The following is a 19347-nucleotide window of genomic DNA, read 5'->3' as shown; positions in this document are numbered from 1 at the left end:
ACGCACCTGTCTTTTGTTTTGATGCTGCTTGATAATCCAGGTGAGGAAATGACAGAAAGTTGAACCAGTTCTCGGTAAACGTGTCCTGTTGAACTGAGTCAACTTCCTGTGAGCGCCTTTTTTTTCCCGACAAGTCAAAAGTTTGCTTCAAAATTTGCTTGAAATTTAGATGGAAACACGGCTATAGTTTCTTTATTTTTACTGAACTTGAACTGTCTATATACCTACCTTCAGACAGGCCAGTGTGTGTGTGTGTGTGTGTGTGTGTGTGTTGCACAGGGCGTGTGTGATGCGTCAGTGCAGTAGTACTGGGGTAGTAGTGCTTGTAGTTAGTGCATGCTGCATGTTGCTTCTGCTTGCTACTCTGCTCTCCGCTACTGCCGCCGGCTAGCCCTCTTTGTGGGGGTGAAAAGAGGAGCCGAGTGCGTAAGTCTCCCCTGTCGGTACATAGCCTCTCTACCGCCAAGACTCCTGCAGTGCCTCCTTGTGGCCACACACGGTAACTGGGTACCTTACGGTCCCTGGCTAAACTGTAGGGGATCTCGGAGCTACAGTGGTCCCCAGAGGTCTAATGCGCAGGCCCATGTGAAGTGGATACGCCCTGGCATTGACCAACCACTGCCCCACTGCCTTGTGGGTAAGGCTAGGGGAGCACACCCTGAGAGAAAAGCACCGTGCATGGCGGCGCACGATAGGCGGTCCTCTGACAGACTGGAGCTCCGGCAGCCTCCTGCAGCTGTGGAAGAGTGCTGGTGGTCTTGGGCCCCCCTTGCCACCGGATCCTACCCTCTCACAGTGAAGAAGTGCTGCTGGGACATGCGCACCCCCAGCGGCACTCTAAATAATCTCTTTGCGCAGGTATCCACCTCTGCCTCGGTGAGACCAGCAACCGCAATATGGTGTGGGGGTGTGTGTGTGTTAGGGATGGGCATGAATCGGTCTACGGAAAAGGATCCTTAATCAAAATGTCAACGTTTCTTTTCTTTTCGAGGCATTACCATCAGCGTAGCTGTTTAAATGGATGTTTTCAAACAGGGAGTATTCTGGTCTAGTTTACAGGGAGTGTTCTGGTCTAGTTTACAGGGGGTGTTCTGGTCTAGTTTACAGGGAGTGTTCTGGTCTCGTTTACAGGGAGTATGTTTACAGGGAGTATTCTGGTCTAGTTTACAGGGAGTATTCTGGTCTAGTTTACAAGGAATATTCTGGTCTAGTTTACAGGGAGTGTTCTGGTCTAGTTTACAGGGGGTGTTCTGGTCTCGTTTACAGGGAGTATGTTTACAGGGAGTATTCTGGTCTAGTTTACATGGAGTGTTTTGGTCTAGTTTACAGGGAGTATTCTGGTCTAGTTTACAGGGAGTATGTTTACAGGGAGTATTCTGGTATAGTTTACAAGGAGTATTTTGGTCTAGTTTACAGGGAGTATGTTTACAGGGAGTATTCTGGTCTAGTTTACAAGGAGTATTCTGGTTTCGTTTACAAGGAGTGTTTTGGTCTAGTTTACAGTCAGTGTTATGGTCTAGTTTACACCTGGTTGCCCCGTCGCTCAGAGGCCCTTGCTGCTGATCGACCCGGTCACGGCTCTTTTCTGTCCTGGCCCCACCGTGGTGGAATGAACTCCCCACTTATGTCAGGACAGTGCTCGCTCCTGCAGATTTCTCCTCTTACAACATGAGGAGGATTCGCCCATTCCTCACCGACAAGATGGCACAGATGCTCATCTAGGCCCTGGTCATCTCCCGGCTGGACTACGGCAACTCCCTCCTTGCTGGCATCGGCCATCAGACCTCTGGAGCTTGTTCAGAAAGCTGCAGTTCGTCTGGTGTTCAACCACCCTAAGTTCTCCCACACAACTCCCCTTCTCATGTCCCTACACTGGCTCCCAGTAGCTGCTCACATCCAGTTTAAGACTCTGGTGCTGGCCTACAGGGCAGTGAAAGGAACAGCTCCTTCCTATCTCCTGGCCATGGTCAAGCCCTCCACCCCCACCCCACCACTTCGCTCTGCTGCCTCGGGACGCCTGGTTGCCCCATCGCTCAGATTCCCCTGCTGCTGATCGACCCGGTCCCGGCTCTGTTCTGTCCTGGCCCCACAGTGGTGGACTGAACTCCCCACTGATGTCAGGACAGCAGAGTCGCTGCCCATCTTCCAGCGCAGGTTGAAAACTCACCTCTTTAAGAACTACTACCCTGTTACTTGCTCTTAGCACTTATTGTATTCACTCATTAAAAAAAAAAACTCTTTCTTGTACTTTTACTTTAGCACTGGTTTTGCTCTTAGATGCTTGTTTAGATGCACTTATGACCTCTGATGACTAGTAGTTCTCCTGATTTCCTACGTTAAATGATGCACTTATTGTAAGTCGCTTTGGATAAAAGCGTCGGCTAAATGACTGTAATGTAATGTAATGAAGAAATCCTGCAGGCCTCACTTAGAGACCTTCTACACTGACTGTAAACCATTCTGTTCATCCTTTATTCTGGTCGGTCAGGCGACAGGAATGGGCCCAAGTGCATGAATACTGGGATGGCATCCAGCGCTTTACCTGTGCCCCCGTCCATAAGGTTAGTTAGTGGTTGTGTCAGGAAGGGCATCCAACGTAAAATTTTGTCAAATCATTATGCGGCTTGACAAGACCATACCGGATCAGTCGAGGCCCGGGTTAAAAATGCCTGCCACTGGTGCTGCGCCCTCATGTGGTACCGATGGAAACTGAAAACTCCACTGAGGTGACCCCTGAGAAACAGGGAACAAGCCGAAAAAGAAGATTCTGGTTGGTGTTTATATCCCACCCCAGGCCTGTGTTGAAGAGGCGTTAAAATACCTGGCTGATCAAATTACAAACATGGAGCGCAAATATCCAGACTCCCTACTCATCATCCTTGGAGATTTTAACAGAGCAAACCTCAGCCACGAACTGCCAAAATACAGACAGCATGTTAAATGTCCCACTAGGGACAAAAACACTCTGGGTCATTGCTACACAATATTAAAGGACACCTATCACTCTGTACCCCGTGCAGCCCTGGGACTTGATCACTGTGTGATTCATCTTATCCCAACCTACAGGCAGAAACTACAATCTGCAAAGCCTGTGGTTAAAACTGTGAGGAAATGGACCAATGAGTCAAAACTGGAGCTCCAGGCCTGCCTCAACTGCACTGACTGGAGTGTTTTTGAGGCTGCATCTAAAGACCTGGATGAACTTACTGACACTGGAGGTTCACGCTATTCCCCCCAGTTCCTCCCCCCCCCCAACAGGGGCCCCAACCCACCAGAGGAGGTACTAATGCAGCGACCAGTACACATACCCACATCCGGCTTCCCACCCACAGACACGGCCAATTGTGTCTGTAGGGACACCCGACCAAGCCGGAGGTAACACGGGGATTCGAACCGGTGATCCCCGTGTTGGTAGGCAACGGAATAGACCGCTACGCTACCCGGACGCTCTGTATTTTCTTTGACCAGAAACTGTTCAACATTTTGAGAGTTTTTATAAAATAATCAGAAATATCAGTTGTAGCTGTTTTATTGACTCTGAGACAGAACTACATGCATTGTATATAATTAATGAATGTTACTGTTGGCTGTGGTCTAGCGTGTTGGCATGTGCTTTTACAGGCTATTTAGACGTATCAATTAACCGGTTAACCCATCAATTCCCACCATTAACCGAACAAGGAAAATAATTAAAAATGCCCATCCCTAGTGTGTATGAATACCTAGGTTCAGACAGGCCAGTGTGTGCGTGCATGTGTGTGTGTGTGTGTGTGTACCTAGGTTCAGACAGGCCAGTGTGTGTGTGTGTGTGTGTGTGTGTGTACCTAGGTTCAGACAGGCCAGTGTGTGTGTGTGTATGTGTGTGTACCTAGGTTCAGACAGGCCAGTGTGTGTGTATGTGTGTGTGTGTGTGTGTGTGTGTGTGTGTGTGTGTATACCTAGGTTCAGACAGGCCAGTGTGTGTGTGTGTGTGTGTGTGTGTGTGTGCGTGTGTGTACCTAGGTTCAGACAGGCCAGTGTGTGTGTGTGTGTGTGTGTGTGTGTGTGTGCGTGTGTGTATACCTAGGTTCAGACAGGCCAGTGTGTGTGTGTGTGTGTGTGTGCACCTAGGTTCAGACAGGCCAGTGTGTGTGTGTGTATGTGTGTGTGTGTGTGTGTGTGTGTGTGCGTGTGTGTATACCTAGGTTCAGACAGGCCAGTGTGTGTGTGTGTGTGTGTGTGTGTGTGTGTGTGTGTGTGTGTGTGTGTGTGTGTGTGTGTGCGTGTGTGTGTACCTAGGTTCAGACAGGCCAGTGTGTGTGTGTGTGTGTGTGTGTGCGTGTGTGTGTACCTAGGTTCAGACAGGCCAGTGTGTGTGTGTGTGTGTGTGTGTGTGTGTGTGTGTGTGTGTGTGTGTGTGTGTGTGTGTGTGTGTACCTAGGTTCAGACAGGCCAGTGTGTGTGTGTGTGTGTGTGTGTGTGTGTGTGTGTGTGTGCGTGTGTGTGTACCTAGGTTCAGACAGGCCAGTGTGTGTGTGTGTGTGTGTGTGTGTGTGTGTGTGTGTGTGTGTGTGTGTGTGTGTGTGTGTGTGTGTGTGTGTGTGCGTGTGTGTGTACCTAGGTTCAGACAGGCCAGTGTGTGTGTGTGTGTGTGTGTGTGTGTGTGTGTGTGTACCTAGGTTCAGACAGGCCAGTGTGTGTGTGTGTGTGTGTGTGTGTGTGTGTGTGTGTACCTAGGTTCAGACAGGCCAGTGTGTTAGTACATTTCCATTCTTTCTCATGAGTTGCGACTTTCACATCTTCCATGACCAGAGGGACCCAACCTCCAAACACATACATTCTAGAGCGACAGAGAGTAAGAGAGAGAGAGGGAGAAACGGATAGAGTGTGAAAGACACACATGAAATAGAGGGAGAGAGAGAGACAAAGACAAAGTTAGAGAGAACAGAGAGATAGAGGGGGAGAGAGAGAGAGAGAGAGGGAGGGGGAGAGAGAGAAAGAGAGAGAGGGAGAGAGGAGAGACAGCATTAATTCTTCCAGCAGTAAGAAAACTGTGTATGTGTATATTTGCAGTGTGTGTATATTTTAGGGCTATCAATCATGAATATTTCAGTAATCAAGTAATCTATCGATTATTCTGACAAGTAATGGAGTTCATCGGAAAAGAAAAAAGTACTTTGAAGTGTTTAAGAGAAAAAAAAGGAACATAGGAGTCACTCTCGTTTCCCCCTGGGGCCCAATGTAATTTCCATCCATCCATTACTCGAACTGCTCACCCTGCTCTCAGGGTCGCGGGGATGCTGGAGCCTATCCCAGCAGTCATTGGGCGGCAGGCGGGGAGACACCCTGGACAGGCTGCCAGGTCACCACACACACACACACACACACACACACACACACACACACACACACACACACACACACACACACACACACACACACACACACACACACACACACACACCCCTAGGGACAATTTAGTACGGCCGGTTCACCTGACCTACATGTCTTTGGACTGTGGGAGGAAACTGGAGCCCCTGGAGGAAACCCAAGCAGACACGGGGAGAACATGCAAACTCCACACAGAGGACGACCAGGGACGACCCCCAAGGTTGGACTACCCCGGGGCTCGAACCCAGGACCTTCTTGCTGTGAGGCGACCGCGCTAACCACTGCACCACCGTGCCGCCCCAATGTAATTTAACTTTGCTAAATGGAAAAATGGTCAGTTACCATTCAGTGTAATATCTCCCTTTCTGTGATATGCTTTTAAGTCTGGTCCATGTTCTTATGTTGTCCCCTTTTCACTACATCCTTTAATGCAAGGTGAAGTTGAGAGGCACCAGTTAAATGAAGTGATTCATGTGTAGGCAGGATGCTTTCTCTTGAGTTGCTGGAGCAGGGACAGTAGCTTTTCAACGCTCGCACAACTCTGCATTTTCTTTGCATTTAAGTTGAAAAAGGTCCCAAACTGCACATTTTCTGTCGTTTTTTGGCTCCTGCTCCTTCTTTTTGTTCATCTTTTTTTTTTTCCATCTTTGCTTTATTCTGGTTGTGCTTGTGGTGGTTCTACCTGCCCAGGCATGGTGAAACATGTACGAAGACGTAATGGTAAAAAGACATCAAGGTGTAGGTGCTTACTAACTTGTCTCTGATGGTCGTAGCAGAATGCAGACTGCGTGGGAGAGGCGCTGTCCCGGTGAGAGAAGGTTTACTCCAAGTTAGAGCATCTAAATTAAAACAAAACACAAAATTAAAGCCTCAACTTGACAAGAGGCCAACTATCACACACAGCATGATGCAAGGATGGCAAGAGTATGCATATCCACTGTGATGAGACAATTCAAGACGCATGTAAGCATTATGAGAGCCGGGAAGGCAAAATGGTCGAGCATGGAGAAACACCATAAACCGTGACTGGATACAGGTCATATCTGCTACTTATGAGTCAAGATGGCGCCGTGGATGGCAGCATGGGTACAACGCTCTCTAGTACTTTCTTTGATTTTGTTTGTTCTCTGTGTGTGAGGTTACTCAAACACGATTACTTTCACTGCAGAAGAGCTGCTTAACACTAGGCAGTTAACACCAAATAGTTTTTCACCAGTTTTTAAGAACCAGTTAAGTTTTTTTTGGAGATCTTCAGGAATCAGGAACAACTTATTTGTCATTTCATCTTATGTGCTAGTATACAAACACAAAAGAAATGAAATTCCATTTCCCCCAGCCCACAGCAGTGCAACACAAGACGAAAACACATCCAAAAACATACACAACCAGAGAGAAAAAAGCAAAAACAGCCAACACAGTCCACCCAGTGCAACAGTCCACCTAGTACAACAGTCCACCCAGTGCAACAGTACACCCAGTGCAACACAGTCCACCCAGTACAACACAGTTCACCCAGTGCAACACAGTCCACCCTATAAAAAAACAGTCCCCCAGTACAACACAGTTCACCCAGTGCAACACAGTCTACCCAGCGCAACAGTCCACCCAGTGCAACACAGTCCACCCAGTACAACACAGTCCACCCAGTACAACAGTACACCCAGTGCAACACAGTCCACCCAGTACAACAGTACACCCAGTGCAACACAGTCCACTCAGTGCAACACAGTCCACCCAGTACAACAGTACACCCAGTGCAACACAGTCCACTCAGTGCCAAAAAGTCCACCCAGTGCAACAAAGTTCACCCAGTACAAGAGTCCAGCCAGTACAACACAGTCCTCCCAGTACAACAGTCCACCCAGTACAACACAGTCCACCCAGTGCAACACAGTTCATCCAGTACAACACAGTCCACCCAGTGCAACACAGTTCACTCAGTGCCAAAAAGTCCACCCAGTACAACAAAGTTCACCCAGTACAAGAGTCCAGCCAGTACAACACAGTCCACCCAGTACAACACAGTCCACCCAGTGCAACACAGTTCACCCAGTACAACACAGTCCACCCAGTGCAACACAGTTCACTCAGTGCCAAAAAGTCCACCCAGTACAACAAAGTTCACCCAGTACAAGAGTCCAGCCAGTACAACACAGTCCACCCAGTACAACACAGTCCTCCCAGGACAACAGTCCACCCAGTACAACACAGTCCATCCAGTGCAACACAGTCCACCCAGTGCAACACAGTTCACCCAGTACAACAGTCCACCCAGTACAACACAGTTCACCAAATACAACAGTCCACCCAATAGAACACAGTCCACCCAGTGCAACAAAGTTCACCCAGTACAAGAGTCCACCCAGTACAACACAGTCCACCCAGTACAAGAGTCCACCCAGTACAACACAGTCCACCCAGTACAACAGTCCACCCAGTACAACACAGTTCACCCAGTACAACACAGTCCAGAAACTCCACTGTCCAGAGAACAAACGCCAGCCAGGATGACTGTTGGAACTGCCGGTCTGCGTGGGCTAGCAGTTAGCTTAGCCTGCCCCACTTCCGCATCCTGTCAGACCGCCCTCGGTGTTTCCTCTTACGATGCAGCTCCAGGCAGGGCTGTGGTCCTTGGGCCCATCGGACGCAGCAGACCAAGCTCCCTCAACCGATCCAATGCCAGTTCTCCCAGCCGGACACATTCAACGCACATCCCTCGCACTCCACACGACGACACAAATGCATACGCAGACAAAAACACTGCACAGTCGACGCCAGGCGAGGCCGCCGCCAGACCACCTCGGCGTTTCCTCTCGGGCAGGGCTGTGAGCTAACAGTTAGCTTAGTGTGCCCCGCTTCCCTTCTCCTCAAGCCCACAGGACGCAGCAGACCAAGCTCTCTCAGCTGATCCAGCGCCAGCTCTCCAAGCCCAGCGAAATCGACGATCCAAATAAAAACTTCACATGATGACACAAACTTAGATGTAGACGTGGACCAAGACACTGCATAATCAGTACTGGGTGAGGCTGCTGCAAACGCGAGTCCGCGCCACCATCTTCCCCACACCGGAAGAGTGTGGGAAGATCTTAGTTGGAGGAACAGAGGCTCTCTGTGAGACATGGCAATACAGACGGGGAGCAGGCTGGTGCACTGGTGAGGCTCCAACAGCAGGGATTTCGATCTGCACTCCCAGTGATGCACTTGGTGAATCTCCTCTCCATGCCCAGCAAAATGGACGAGCGGTTTCTCCTCAACAGGACAAACAAGGACGTAGCACGTTCTGTTGCCCTTTGTTTCACTGAAACCTGGCTCGGTGATCCCACCGCCGATAGCAGATTAAATCTGCTGGACTTCTGCCTACACCAAGCGGATCGCGTTACGGTGCTGACGGGAAAAGCAAAGGGCGGAGGAATCTGCATCTGCATAAATGAAGGTTGGCGTACAGATGTCTCAGTGTTAAGTGAATACAGCAGCCCAAACTTGGCGTCATTGTTCATGAACTGCAAGCCATTGTATTTACAGCAGGAGTTTTTATCCTTCAACCTGGTGGGTGTACACCCACCAGTCCACCCAGTGCTTACTGGGACACCCACCACCAGGATGCACGACACCACTTTTTTTCAAACCAAGTACTTACATTTGAGTACTTGCTGATACCGAGTACCGATATGAGTACTTAATAATGCCATTACACTTCTTATAATTACTTTGAAAATGTGTTTTATTTTCATCAGACATTGTTCATTCTCTGACTGTAACAAACTGTCGTTACTGACATTTGAACATTCAGCGATAAGTTTTTCTGAAGCATGGCGTTGCCACACATTTCACTATAATATAACCACACTTAAGTGTAACAAAATTGTCATACTGACATTTTAACATTCAATACTTTTCTTAAACATGGTGTTGCCACACATTTCACTAAAATATAACCACACTTTTTAGTGTAACAAATTGTCGTTACTGACATTAGAACATTCAGCTGCATGTTTCAGCTGTTATGTTCCCCGCCCGCGGGTTGTCTCTGGACATTTTCTCTCGCTTCTTCAGTGTTTGCTGCAAAGTTGGTTGTTGCGGTTTCCCGCTGCTATTAGCAACCGCCTTGAACTCGGCATCGTGTTGGTTCTTCAATTGTTTTATCAAATTGCTTGTGTTGAAAGAGCTAGTTTTTTTTAAGTCTGCGGTGGTGTAGCGGTCTAAGCATCGGCTTTGTGTCGATGCAGTTGCCCACTGGGGACGGGGGTTCGCGCCCCGGTCTCGTCAGATCCGACTATGGCCGGACCCGATGAAGTAGCAGTAATTGGCAATGCTGTCTTCGGGAGGGGGAGGAGTCGGCTTGTGTCCGTCGCGTGAATGCATCTGTGTGTGTGTGGGAAAAAGCAGTGGTTCGGCCTGGAGTCGCCTTGTCACCAAAGTGGCGAGGCGTCTCCTTCCAGACTGCCGGCCGGAGAGGTGCAGCTGGCGAACGCATGCAGTACGAGGGTGGTGTTTGAACTAGAATAGGGATCGATTGGCCACTAAATTTTGCTGAGCATAATTTGCAGTCGGCTTTAGTTTTGTCACCGTCGTTTACTTTGAAATATCTCCACATGGCTGACATTGCTCCTCCTCCACCGCCTACCTGCTCAACTGAGAGGTGAATGTGACGCTGCTGTAAAGTGGTATCGGGTGTTGTTGTATCGGAGCAGTTTTATGATTACGAGTACGAGTATACACGCAAAGTACCGGACCGATACCTGATGCTAGTATCGGTACTGGTGCATCCATAGCATCCCACCAGGCCAGCGTGAATGGTGCACTGCAAACACTGGCTGATGAGATTACTGGCCTGGAACAAAAACATACGAACTCACTTTTCCTAACCCTTGGAGACTTTAACAGAGCAAAATGAAACCACAAACTGCCAAAATACAGACAGTATATTAATTGTCCCACCAGAGGAGAGGAAAAAAAAAACACACACTGGACTACTGCTACACAATTCTTAAAGATGCATATCCCTCTGTCCCCTGGGTCGGGCACTCTGATCAACGTTTAGTTCATTTTATTCTAACCTACAGGCAGAACCTAAAATCTGCAAAGCCTGTGGTTAAAACAGTGAAGGAATGGACCAACAAAGCAAGGCAGGAACTGCAAGACTGTTTTGACTGCACCGATTGGAGTGTATTTTAAGCTGCACCTGGAAACCTGTCTTTATGCATGCTCAATAATCCAGGTAAGGGAATCAAAGAAAGTTGAATCAGTTCATCTGGACACAACGTTTATTGACATGTGTTTCTTCATCATCCAAGTGACCTCTTCAGTCTAAACTGACTGCTGGTACCCCACCCTTATAAACAATACAGCAACCGCCGGTATCCCACCCTTATAAACAATACAGCGACCGCCGGTATCCCACCCTTATAAACAATACAGTGGCATAACGACCCAAACCAAATATCAGTTTCATATGCAAATATGGGTGTGACCATTAACTGGAGTTTCAATGGTCATGTGTACTATTCACAGAGGATTTGGGAATGGTTGCAATCACAGCATCGTAAGATGGCGACAGATGTAGTCTTAGGACCCCCCTGTCGGTTCAGGGATGATCCTTCCTTCTTCACATAGATGGCCTCTTTGACTCCCCATTCAAACCAGCGTTCCTCCCTATCAAGGATGTGCACATCCTCATCCTTGAAAGAGTGGCCACTGGTCTGTAGATGGTGTAGACTGTGTAGATGGTGTAGACTGGAGTCCTGGCCTGACGTGTTAGCTCTCCTGTGTTGTGCCATCCTCTTGGCCAGCGTCTGTTTGGTTTCCCCAATGTACAAGTCACAGCAATACTCCTGGCACTTAACGGCGTACACTATATTGCTCCGTTTGTGCCGGGGGACCCGATCCTTGAGGTGGACCAATTTCTGGCGCAGTGTGTTTTTGGGTTTGAAAGCAACTGAGACACGGTGTTTGGAAAATACACTCCCGCCACACAGTGGTGATTCTGAATGTGGTGGGAGTGTCAAAAAAGTTCAGACATGTATTTTCCAAACACACGTGGAGGTGAAACTGAGTAGAAGCATTGCAACAGCTCTCATTTTTTGAATCGAGCTTGGGGAACCACATTGATCCAAAGTCACTCACCCCAACATCCTTGTGCTGTGCTTTGAGTAAATCAGATGTTTCCATCTCCAAGACCTGAAGAGTTGCCTCATCTATGGAGGGTACCAACCTTTTGGCCGCTGCAGTTCACTGGCCGTCAGCCAAAATGGAGAACAGCTGTCTCAGGAAGAGGAGGATGTCACCTGAGCGTTTAAGGGAGATTTCAAGTTGTTCCTTGAAGTTTTCTTCCAGGCTCATCATGAAATCCTTCATCGCTGGATCCTCTGGAATTTCATTTTTCTTGCAATGCTACCCTAGATGTGGAAAGTGCAACTTTTCCCCGTGAATGTCTCTCTCCAAAAGGTTCAGCTTTGACCGCAAAGCTTCAACCGCCTCACACATGTCCGCAACAGTGTGGTTCTTGCCTTGTAATTGCAGATTAAGGTGATTTAGAGGAGACATGATCTACTACTAGTGTTGCATAGTGTTGAAGTGCCACTTTAGATTATCTACTTTGCAGACTGCTACGATCTGCATGCATATCAAGCATGTTGGTATAGCATTGGCTAAAATAAAACAAAACTGATCAGCCCAGTCAGATTTGAACTGACGGTTTTCTGGTCGACTTTGCACTTTTTTGCACAGGCCACGTTCTTGGTTTAGGACGGTTACTGATTATCTGTGACTCAGCTGGTGAGTGGCTCTGTCTAGTCAGCTGCGTTAGCGCCAATGGGTTGGCGCGGATCAGAAATTTTGGCTGTCGAGGGCCAGACGTAGCCCGTGGGCCACTTGTTGAGGTTCAGAGCTCTATACCAATGACCGCAACTCTAAGGTCCCAGTTGTTAAACTGCTGAATTTCGAGACGACACTATGGTCATCGGACTCATCCAGGATAGCAACGAGTCTGCATATCGGTTGAGCAGCTGGTGCTCTGGTGCAGTCAGAACAACTTGGAGCTGAACATGCTCAAGACTGTGGGGATGACAGTGGATTTAAGGAGACACCCCTCAGCACTGCTCCCCCTCATAATATCCAACAGCTCTGTGTCAACCGTAGAGACCATCAAAGTTTCTGGGAACTACCATTTCCATAGACCTGAAGTGGGAGACCAACATCAACACAATCCTCAAAATGCCCAGCAGAGGGCGTTCTTTCTGCAGCAATTGAGGAAATCTGGTCTGCCAAAGAAGCTGTTGAGCCAGTTTTACACTGCAGTCATTGAATCTGTCCTGTGCACATCCATCACGGTCTGGTTTGGAGGGGCAACAAAACAGGACAGGAACAGACTGCAGTGAACAGTAAAGACAGCAGAAAAAAACAAAAAAAAACATTGGCGCTTCCCTGCCCACCCTACAGAACTTGTACACCTCTAGAGCCTGGAAATGGGTGGGCAGAATCAGCACAGACCGCCTCACATCCAGGAGTCTCTTTGAACTCCTACCCTCTAGCAAGCACTACAGGGCTATGAGTACCAAAGCCACCAGACACAGGAACAGTTTTTCCCCCACAGGCCATCTTCCCCATGAATAGTTAACAGCATACGTCTTTAGGCATGCTCAACAAGGAAACCACAGAAATTCCCAATAAATGTTGTGTCCAGATGAACTGATTCAACTTTCTGTGACTTAACAGCATTGTGCAATAATGGACACTTATGTAAACATGTCACTTTGTAAATCCCCTCTCGTCAAGATGTCTCATCTATATATCTACGATGTGCTCTACTTCTTTTTAAACCAGATGTGCAATACAAACGATTGTGCAATACAAATGTACAATTGTAAATACACATACAACTACTGTATACTGGTTACAATTATTGCTGTTGTTGCTGTGGTTGTAACATACATATATAATACAGTATGTAGTTGTGAGGTGGATGGTAGGTGAATATACAGTGTATACTTTTGGTCAGGGTCCGAAATTAACTTTTTGGCTTACCGGCCAAGGGGACTGGTAGATGAAAAAATCTACCGGCCAAGCATATTATTTTACCGGCCAAAATAATTAGTAGCTTTTTTTGTGCCATACATATGTTTTGAGTACATATCAATGAGAGAATAAGTTATTGTGTTGAATAAAAGCTTTTAAACATGTGACAAGAGCAGATCTGAAACAAAAATATTTTTATGTAAAATTAGTCAGTGGTTAAAAGATAAAATGTTACAAGTATGATTTCATGTTTTACTTGCAGTATTATTATAACTACTCGAGTGCTCCACATGCCCATCCCTAGTCCCACACTACTTCTCACTCTACAGCAGCCACTCTCTTTGCACCGTCCATGAAGTCTGGCCTCCTGCTCCTGACAAGAGTCTTGGTGCCACAGATCAGCAGCACTGGTTGGGTCATACTCCCTGATCTCGGGAGATGACAGCTGTACCATCAGTAGATCCGAGAGTGTCTGAGTTGAGGTTGGACCGCCAATCAGTTTTAACCTGTTTCATGGTGTTGAAGCTAGCACACAGCTAACGTTAGTGCAAACTAGGCGTCACATACTAGTGCTAGCTGGCTAACGTTAGCCACAGCCAGCACTTTGTTTACGCTGTATAAGAATTTTTTTTAATACATTTATTTCTGATTTTTTCCTTTTTCTCCCAGTTCAGTGGCCAACTGCTCCCTATTCTAATTCAAACACCCACCCTCGTACTGTATGCGTTTGCCAACTGCATCTCTCCGGCCGGCCGTCTCGAAGGAGACGCCTCGCCACTTTCGTGACAAGGCGAATCCAGGCCGAATCACCGCTTTTTCCGACACACACAGAAATGCATTCATGTGACGAACACAAGCCGACTCCACCCCCCTCCCAAAGACAACGTTGTCAATTATTGCTACTTCATCAAATCCGGCCAGTCGGATCTGACGAGACCGGGACGCGAACCCCGGTCCCCAGTGGGCAACTGCATTGACACAAAGCCAATGCTTAGACCGCTACACCACTGCGGACCCTGTATAAGGATATTTTGACAAATAAATTCACTTACTCGCACATCCATTCGAAGTCGGACAGTGGTTTTGCCTTCTTGCCAATGGCATGCACAGTCCTAAACGTGTTCATGCTGGTCTGCTCGAACATGGCTATCAGCGCCTTTACGGAGGATGTCGCGAGGACAGGCTCCGATTGAGCCTGAGAGGCATTCATACAGGTAATGTGACATCTGGGGGTCTCATGTTCCTTGATGTTTTCTACCTTCTTTATCTTGTTACCGATGACAAATGAATTGCTACAGTTTTTGGCATACTGGCGACAGACGGAGCAACTCATTATCACGGTCTGTACATTATACTCCAGCCAGCCTCTCACAGCTCCTTTGTCGCCATACCTCCACTTTTCACTAAACTTTCTTTTTTTTCAGTTTGGTGGTGATGGTGGCTTTTTCCTCCTCTTCGGGGAATGGTTGTCTTTTTGATGGTGGTTTTGCGCCTTCTAAATATTGCCACGTAACTGGTGTTGCTCGCTAACGTTAGTTAAAAGTATAGAGTAGGCTAGTACTGAGTGTGACGGATGCTGCTATCATTGTTCCTTTCGAGTGTGCGCGTAATGTTACCCGCCAGTAGCGTCTAGCAACATTCTAATGCACTTTGATTGGATAATTTCTGTGGTTGTTGTTGCTGTATTGTTGCTATATATCCAGTGCATACCTCCACCTCTCCAGAGAAGAGGAATGAAAGTCAGTAGGAGCAAGATGGAATACCTATGCATGAATGAGAGGGAGCACAGTGGAATGTTCAGGATGCAAGGAGTGGAGGTGACAAAGGCATATGTGTTTAAATACTTGGGTTCAACTGTCCAAAGTAACGGGAAGTGCAGAAGAGAGGTGAAGAAGAGAGTGCAGGCAGGGTGGAGAGGGTGGAAAAGTGTGTCAGGAGTGATTTGTGACAGAAGGGTACCAGCAAGAGTTAAAGGGAAGGTTTACAAGGTGGTAGTGAGACCAGCTATGTTGTATGGTTTGGAGACGGTGACACTGATGAAAAGACAGGAGGTGGAGCTGGAGGTGGCAGAGTTGAAGATGATAAGATTTTCACTGGGAGTGATGAAGAAGGACAGGATTAGGAACGATTATATTAGAGGGACAGCTCAGGTTGGACAGTTTGGAGACAAAGCAAGAGAGACAAGATTGAGATGGTGTGGACATGTGTGGAGGAGAGATGCTGAGCATATTGGGAGAAGGATGCTGAATATGGAGCTGCTGGGGAAGAGTAAAAGAGGAAGACCAAAGAGGAGGTTTATGGATGTGGTGAGGGAGGACATGCAGGTGGCTGGTGTGACAGAGGAAGATGCAGAGGACAGGAAGAGATGGAAACGGATGATCCGCTGTGGCGACCCCTAACGGGAGCAGCCGAAAGTAGTAGTAGTAGTTGTTGCTATATCATTGTTCTAATGCACTTTGGTTGGTTAATTTCTGTTATTGCTGTTGCTGTTATTGCTGTGGTGGGTCGGCTTCTGAGATTTACTCGCCAATCAGAAAACCTACTCGCATTTGGTGGGTGGCGAGTGTTAATTTCGGACCCTGCTTTTGGTATATAAAATAATCTTGTGTGAGTATAAAGTACTGTATATGGGCATGATGGGTTGTGGAGCTGTAGTATTGGTATATGGTATAGTGTATAGTCTATATCATATATAAGCAACATAGTATATGGGCATAGGTTGTTGATTATTCAACCATAACTAAACTCTGTATAGTACTGACATACCTGCTGTGCATACATGCAAGCCACCAATGTCCTGTTTGTTGTTCTAGTTATTTGTTTTGTTTTTTTCGTTTTTGTGTGAATGGTGTATGCAAGTGCTAGAAGCTGCTGTGAAACGGACTAAAATTCTTTGTGCATGCTGGCACACTTGGCCAATAAAGTTGATTCTGATTCTGCTTAACTCATTTAAAAACATTGCACTTTGGTATACAGAAAAACGCATCGAGTCTATGGGCCATTATTATTTCATTACTTCCAGATAGGACTTGAGATTTCCCGCTGTCTCCATAATGCGTGAGTCAAAGTTTGTGTGGAGAGACGTAGTCTCACGTCAGTTCACGTTTTATGAATCCTACATGAACATGGGAAATTTTGAACTCAAAGTTTATAGGCGAGGCTCCGGTGGTCCACCTCTGTCCAGGATCTCACCCTCTCGCTACATTTGCCCCCCCTAATTTTCCCACCTTCTTCTCCCCAGTATCTTGCCAATTACCCCACTCTCCCAAGCCGTCCTGGTCGCTGCTCCACCCCCTCTGCCGATCCGGGGAGGGCTGCAGACTACCACGTCTCTTCCGATACATGTGGAGTCGCCAGCCGCTTCTTTACACCTGACAGTGAGGAGTTTCGCTAGGGAGATGTAGCGCATGGGAGGATCACGCTATTCCCCCCCAGTTGCCCCCCCCCCCCATACAGACGCCCCAACCCACCAGAGGAGGCGCTAGTGCAGTGACCAGGACACACCCACATCCGGCTTCCCACCCGCAGACATGGCCAATTGTGTCTGTAGGGATGCCCATTCCAGCCGGAGGTAGCACGGGGATTCGAACCGGCGATCCCCGTGTTGGTAGGCAACGGAATAGACTGCCATGCTACCCAGATGCCCCCTCTCGCTACAATTTAATCATGGCTACTGAAGACTGGGAATTAGACAGGAACAGCTCATAAGTTAACCAAAAATTTGGATAAAAATGTTCCTAATTCACTAGACCACCCTTTCACCTCTATCCATACATCTCTAATTTTATGTAAATCTGCATTAACTGATCCTTTCAACCATCTTATCTGTCATCCACCTATTCAAAGTTTTCCATAAAGCCATCCATCTATCTATCCCTCCATCCATTTTCACCTATATCCAGTGTCCAGAGGTCTCCCAGACGACAGCCACTCATGCCTCCATAGATAATGAGGCAGGACTTCCTGCTGTTCTTGTCTGTGTGTACCACTGCAGTGTGACTCTCTCTGGGAGGGGGAGGCTGTCCATAGGTGGCAGGAATGTCCCATCCCACCACACTGGAGCCGGGACGCAGCTCCAATGTGTATAAATCATTCAAATACCTAGAGAGAGAGGGAGACAGAGAGAGAGAGAGAGAGAGAGAGAGAGAGAGAGAGAGAGAGAGAGAGAGAGAAATGGTTTGTATCAAGGTCAAACTCTACACCTCCAACACGCATTTCCCCCGTTTCCTTCCCTAACACAATCCATGTACACCAGCGGTGGGCAACCACATTTTTCAGACTATCAGTCGATAGCAAGGGACCTCTGAGTCGACATCATACAATTTTGCAAGCAACCTAATATAGACACCCCACAGAAAAGCCAACTGAAGAGGTAACTATGAGAATATTGTACAGTTATAATTTACTCACACATAGCTATATATTAACTGACAATGTTGCTCGGCATCAGTTTTTGTCTTTAGAGTGACAAACTTTTCACCCCCTCTGAAAAGCGATATCTTCATTCATTCTACCTTTAGAGATGGCAAAGCTATCATTGTTTTGCAATTAGTACAGATTGACAACTCTTTCCAAACCTCCCAAAGCATGATGGTCATTTTTGCTATGATTCAAAATTTTTCTGACAGCACCTAGAACAGGGGTCTCCAACCTTTTTTCCCTCTGAGAGCTACTTTTACAAAATGAAAACGGCCGAGAGCTACTCGTGTTTTGTAACATTTATTCTCATAGCTTATTTCAACCCAAACAAACTGAATAAGCTTGTTTTGCCTGAACGTTCACAAAATGTTGGTTTCCACAACTCACATTTTGTATTAAAACGTTGTGGCAGGATGAGGAAAAACACAGGAGACGAAGGTGAGTTTGAACTTTATTCCTCAGCTCCAAAACCAAACTGAAACAGGAACAACCCTGCACCAGAGAGCCCGGGAACGTGAACCACCCAGCTCACAGCCCTGCTGGGTGAAAGGCATAGCCCCTAGTGTCCGCCACAACGCCACAGAAAGTATTAAGTTCACCTGCATGTGCGTTTTGTATTTCTGCATGCATTTCTTTCTAGTCTGTCTCACACTATCAAATTACAATATGAATGCTGTCAAAACAAAAGGCAATTACAAATACACAGATATTATTACTTACTCACTTGTCATTTTGTTATATCTGTCCACATGTCACTGTATCACTTCACAAGAGTATTCACATGTACAGTTGTATGTGTGATGTGTATTCAGTCTTTTGTAGTTAGTGAGATGACTGGCACTGCATGGTTCAACAAGAGAGGCGTATGTATGCTGGAGTGTATCCACCCAGGTTCACTCTTATGGAGTCATTTAAATGTTCATCTGTCAGTCTTGTTCTGAATTTTGATTTCATGACATTCATGTCAGAAAAGGCCGACTCACAGAGGTATGTAGACCCAAACAAAGCAGACATTTTCAGAGCTGCTTGGTGAAGATTCTTATAGTTAGTTATCTGGCTCTACTAAGCTCCAGAAATGCTGAGAATGCTGTTGAGCCTTTAACTGCACATTATTTTGAAGGTTCATTACCTCAATTTTCATTTCTACAGGATCAACACAGAAAAGTTCAGCAATCTGTCCTGAAATCTCACTTATGTCTACATCCATGAAGGGGTTAGCCATCACAGGACTCAAGTTTCTCAAAGTCACTGAATCTGTCTGCAAACTCCTGTCAAAGCCTTGACAAGAGGTCACAATACTTGGAAATATTTAAAACGCTGGCTGCACATGTGTGACTTTCTAACATCTCTGAGACACAGGGGAAGTGCTGAAACCTTTTGTTTTTCACTTGCTGAATGTACAATGACAGTTTTGCACTGAACGCATTGACAGCACTGATCATATCAGATATGTTTTTATCTTTGCTTTGTAACTGTGGGCTCAGGTCATTAATTTTCTCAGTTACATCTGTCAGGAAAGCAAGATCAAGTAGCCACTCTGCATCA

General features: G+C 46.9%; 1 protein-coding gene across 1 annotated transcript in view; it reads right to left on the bottom strand.

The window, feature by feature from the left end:
• The window catches only part of hcfc1b (host cell factor C1b), a 76336-nt gene that overhangs the window by 41203 nt on the left and 15786 nt on the right, over positions 1-19347 (bottom strand). Inside the window, exons 5-7 of the mRNA XM_056273922.1 lie at positions 17276-17484; positions 6125-6209; positions 4713-4819 (exon numbers count right to left, since the gene is read on the bottom strand). Of these exons, the coding sequence (XP_056129897.1) occupies positions 4713-4819; positions 6125-6209; positions 17276-17484 (401 nt within the window). The remainder of the gene's footprint in view (positions 1-4712; positions 4820-6124; positions 6210-17275; positions 17485-19347) is intronic.

The sequence above is a fragment of the Lampris incognitus genome, chromosome 2 (genome assembly GCF_029633865.1).
Source record: "Lampris incognitus isolate fLamInc1 chromosome 2, fLamInc1.hap2, whole genome shotgun sequence".
In the NCBI taxonomy this organism is placed as follows: domain Eukaryota; kingdom Metazoa; phylum Chordata; class Actinopteri; order Lampriformes; family Lampridae; genus Lampris; species Lampris incognitus.
Note: the sequence above shows the minus strand (reverse complement) of the source record. Positions and strands in the feature narration are given on the sequence as shown.